General features: G+C 40.8%; 1 protein-coding gene across 1 annotated transcript; it reads left to right on the top strand.

The window, feature by feature from the left end:
• The first annotated feature begins 336 nt into the window (after positions 1 to 336).
• Positions 337 to 672, top strand: LOC129238788 (uncharacterized). Its single transcript, XM_054873967.1, has one exon. The coding sequence runs from the start codon at positions 363 to 365 to the stop codon at positions 603 to 605; it is 243 nt and encodes an 80-aa protein (XP_054729942.1). The 5' UTR covers positions 337 to 362; the 3' UTR covers positions 606 to 672.
• The last annotated feature ends 3,622 nt before the right edge of the window (positions 673 to 4,294 follow it).

Genomic DNA, 4,294 nt, shown 5'->3' with positions numbered 1-4,294 from the left:
ATAGACATACAAATGGGTATTTATGTATGAACATTTAAACAAATGATTTTTTGCTTCCCAATCGCCAGTGGGAAAATACGCGAACCTGACCTAACCTATACGCTGACAGAATCTATAATGGATGGTGGACGGACATTGTTGTTGCGTACGCTTCATTTTTATTTGCACTTCCCTTTGTCACGAATTTCAGCCATCCTATAATATATAACTGAAAAATAAATAAACATATGTACGAGTACATAGTCGTAAATATGGTGGCAACAATCCATTGTTGTTGTTGGTGTGTGAATTCGTAGAACACCATATCAGCGGGAGTATAAAAAGCGACTGATTCTGTCTTATTTTAATTCAAATCGAACAGCATGAAGTTCTTTACAGCTGTGCTGCTTTTGGTGTGCCTAATTGTTGCGTGTACTGCTCAACGCGGTGGAGGCGGAGGTGGCGGCGGTGGTCCGTATGGAGGAGGTGGTGGCGGCCCCTATGGTGGCGGCGGTGGGCCTTACGGAGGTGGCGGCGGTGGTCCTTATGGTGGTGGAGGTGGCCCATACGGTGGAGGCGGTGGTGGACCATATGGTGGTGGTGGCGGCGGAGGTTACAAGCGTTAAATACTCTTAAGTGGAAATGGATGATCAAACTTTTGTTATACTGAATAAAAAATACGAAATACCTTAACTTTTCGTAAAACACTTAGTGCAGGATGAACCAAATACAAGTAACGAATTGAATCGTATATTACTTTGGCACCGACAGCGTTTCCCGCTTAAAATCTCGGCGGGCACTCAGTATCAAGAATGATAGAATGCAGTATTTTGCAGCTTTAAATTGAAAAATGAGCATAACAAAAAGCGTTTATGCTGTAATTCTTCATATTACTTTTTATGAGAATAGCAGAGGCAGCATTCGCTTTTTTATCGGGATGCTATAACTTGTAATTTGGGATTCGAAAGTAGCTTCTATCTGTAAAGTGATTTCCATTCATATGGAGAATATCTATATCGTGTGATTTGAGCAGAGTTTTCAATTCCTACATATATTTTGATAGGCTACAGGCATTCTAGATAACAATATTCATGGATTTGAAGGGTTTATTCATCACTGACGAGACTTGTTGTAATACTTGCTTGAGAAGCGCGATAATTTCTCGCATTTCGCTTGAGGACTAGTATGTTGTTTCTTTGGGCTGAGGTGCTGAAGGGGAGTTCGTATTATGTCCTTAATGTTTTACAACTTGTGAGTATGAGAGTGAGTTTGGAACATGTTGGGCGGTTGGGTGACAGTGCTCGAATCGGTTGAGCTTTGAGGCTGAGCGATGGGTGTGGCGTTTTCATCCTTTTCATCATTGGCGGATATTCGAGTTTTTGAAGGTTCTTGTATATCACGCAGCCTTTGTAATTCGCCGGATGATTTCCTTCGCATAAGGCGCATTTGACGTCATCTGTTCTCATTTTACGCGAGCAATTTGCGGATAAGCGACTCCAGCGGATTTAATGTAGACAAGTTTTCTGTGCATCAGAACCACACCCACAGATGCACTAAATGTTATGCTTAACATTTTACCAATAGAGCAATACGGTAAGCAAACAGCTGCCAAAGCAATTCTCAGACTAAGAGAAATCGGCCTACTCAGAACGAACCAAAGAGGACACTGTTCAATTTTAGAACAATTCCCCTGCATTCCCAGCACAACGGATTTCTGTAAGACCAAGGACATCAATTTTAATAAATCCTTTGTCACAGTATTTCCTTCCAAAGAGGAATGGGATAACGGGCACATTGTTAAGAAAAATGACTTAAACATCTACACAGATCACTCAAAACTGGACAACAAAGTAGGTGGAGGGGTCTACTCCGACAAACTCGGAGTATGCCAATCATTTCGCTTACCTGATCATTGCAGTGTATTTCAGGCGGAAGTCACTGCCATAAAAGAGGGACTTAAAGAAATAAAAACGAGAGTATTATCCACAAATGAAGTCTTCATTTACTCGGGACAGTCAGGCAGCAATAAAAGCGTTTGAATCAAAAACGCACTCGTCAAAAACAATTCCAGAATCTTTTAAACTACTAGATGACGTATCTAAGTGCTACAAGGTGCACCTTATCTGGGTACCAGGCCACAGGAACATTGCAGGAAACTGTAAGGCGGATGAACTTGCACGAACCGGTACAACGCTCGATCTTGAACCGGATAAGGCGTTGATACCCATGCGCATAGCCACTTGTAAATTACTTATAGACAGGTCAAAAAGGTAAATACAAGCTGGCAAAGCCTCATAACATGCGAACTAAGCAGACAGACATGGCCGAACTGGAACAGCGGTCGATCGAAGATCTTGCTAAGATTCAACAGAGAATCTATAAGAAAAATGATAGGTGTATTAACTGGTCATTGTTTAATAGGCAGCCACGCTACAAGGTTAGGACTCCCGTACTTCGATTTCTGTAGAAGCTGTCTTAATACAGAAGAAGAGGAAACAGTCAGATACCTTTTATGTGAGTGTGAAAGCCGAGCTATGAGAAGGCTGCGCACTCTTGATACAGCATTTCTAACTGATGTAGCAGGCATAGCCCATCTAAAACTAACGAAGCTCTGCTCGTTTATTAAAGCTACCGGATGGTTTGAAAAGGAACACGTAGAATAAGGATAAGCTCCAGTGGTATCACAATGGACCTGCCGAAGGTCTAAGTGTGTCTTGCGACAACCACCCTACCTAATTTTTAGTGTGACCGTACTGCTGGCAGTTAGCGCATTGAGGAATTTCGCGCTTCAGACGTGGTGGCTGAAAAATAATTTTTGTGTTGAATAAGTACTTGACGTCATAAATTTCTTTATTGTTCGGGCTTGGTTTCAACTCAATAATGAACCTTCGTGTCAATAGTGTGATAGAGTCAGAAAACGTTAAAAAGTGCTTAAAAAATTTTTTTGGGAAAAAAACGCTACCATAAGCGAATCTTTGCTCTACCTAATAAACCATTAATATTCCAAAGATATTAAGATGTTAAAGGAAAGGAGTAGGATAGGAAAAAATAAAAAGCTACAATCTTATCTGGCAGGTTTATATATATATATATAATTGGCGCGTACACCCTTTTTGGGTGTTTGGCCGAGCTCCTCCTCCTATTTGTGGTGTGGGTATTGATGTTGTTCCACAAATGGAGGGACCTACAGTTTTAAGTCGATTCCGAACAGCAGATATTTTTATGAGGAGCTTTTTCATGGCAGAAATACACTCGGAGGTTTGCCATTCCCTGCCGAGGGGCGACCGCTATTAGAAAAATATTTTTCTTAATTTTGGTGTTTGGTGTTTCTCCGAGATTCGAACCTACGTTCGCTCTGTGAATTCCGAATGGTATTCATGCACCAACCCATTCGGCTACGGCGGCCGCCATCTGGCAGGTTTAGTCTTTACAAAAATTGACAAGTTCTCACTATGGAAAGCGACGAAGTTCATTAACAAAACAACATCTCGCGGGCATGCAATTCTTATCGAAAATAATACGTGGGTTAAAACACATTTGGATAAAACTTGCACACTTGTGAAACACTTTAAGAAGGCCTCGTATCTTTCAACCCAAAAAATAGGCAACAAAATAACTTGTCTGATGCATTTGAATACACAGACGGAATAATCAGAAAAGTGGCCATACATAAAATACTGACAAAAATTACAAAAAATCTCCAGGCTATGACAGAATTAAAAGGAGCTACCCGACGATGGAATTAAGGGACTAAGGCAAAAAGTAAGGTGAATTTATTTGTCAAACTTCGCGGGATTAAAATTTCGGTCTAGTTATTTTTTTCATGAGTTGGTAGCACAGTTAATAACATCTGGGCCAACTTTCATGTGAATGTCATTATCAGTAATATATTTACGCTTGTGTTTACCAAACGACCAAGAGTGCATTTTTCGATTTTTACAATGTCTGATTTGATTGAGCAGAGAAGTGCCATCAAATTTTGTTGGCGGAATGAAATTTCGGCTGCGGAGACGCTTAGAATGTTGCAGAGGGCATTTGGTGATTCGACCATGTCGCAGAAAAATGTTTATAAGTGGTACAAAGACTTCAAAAAGGGTCGAGAACGTGTTGATGACTTGGAGCGCTCCGGACGACCATCGACGACCATCGACGTCAACAGATGACCAACACGTCAATAAAGTGAAGGAGTTTGTGCTCAAAAATCGTCGGTTGACTGTTAAAGACCTTACTGATATGATCGGAATATCAGAAGGATATGTGAAAACCATTTTGAAAGACCATTTGGGCCTACAAAAAGTCAAATCTCGTTTGGTAC

The sequence above is a fragment of the Anastrepha obliqua genome, chromosome 2 (genome assembly GCF_027943255.1).
Source record: "Anastrepha obliqua isolate idAnaObli1 chromosome 2, idAnaObli1_1.0, whole genome shotgun sequence".
NCBI classification, from domain to species: Eukaryota; Metazoa; Arthropoda; class Insecta; order Diptera; family Tephritidae; genus Anastrepha; species Anastrepha obliqua.
Note: the sequence above shows the minus strand (reverse complement) of the source record. Positions and strands in the feature narration are given on the sequence as shown.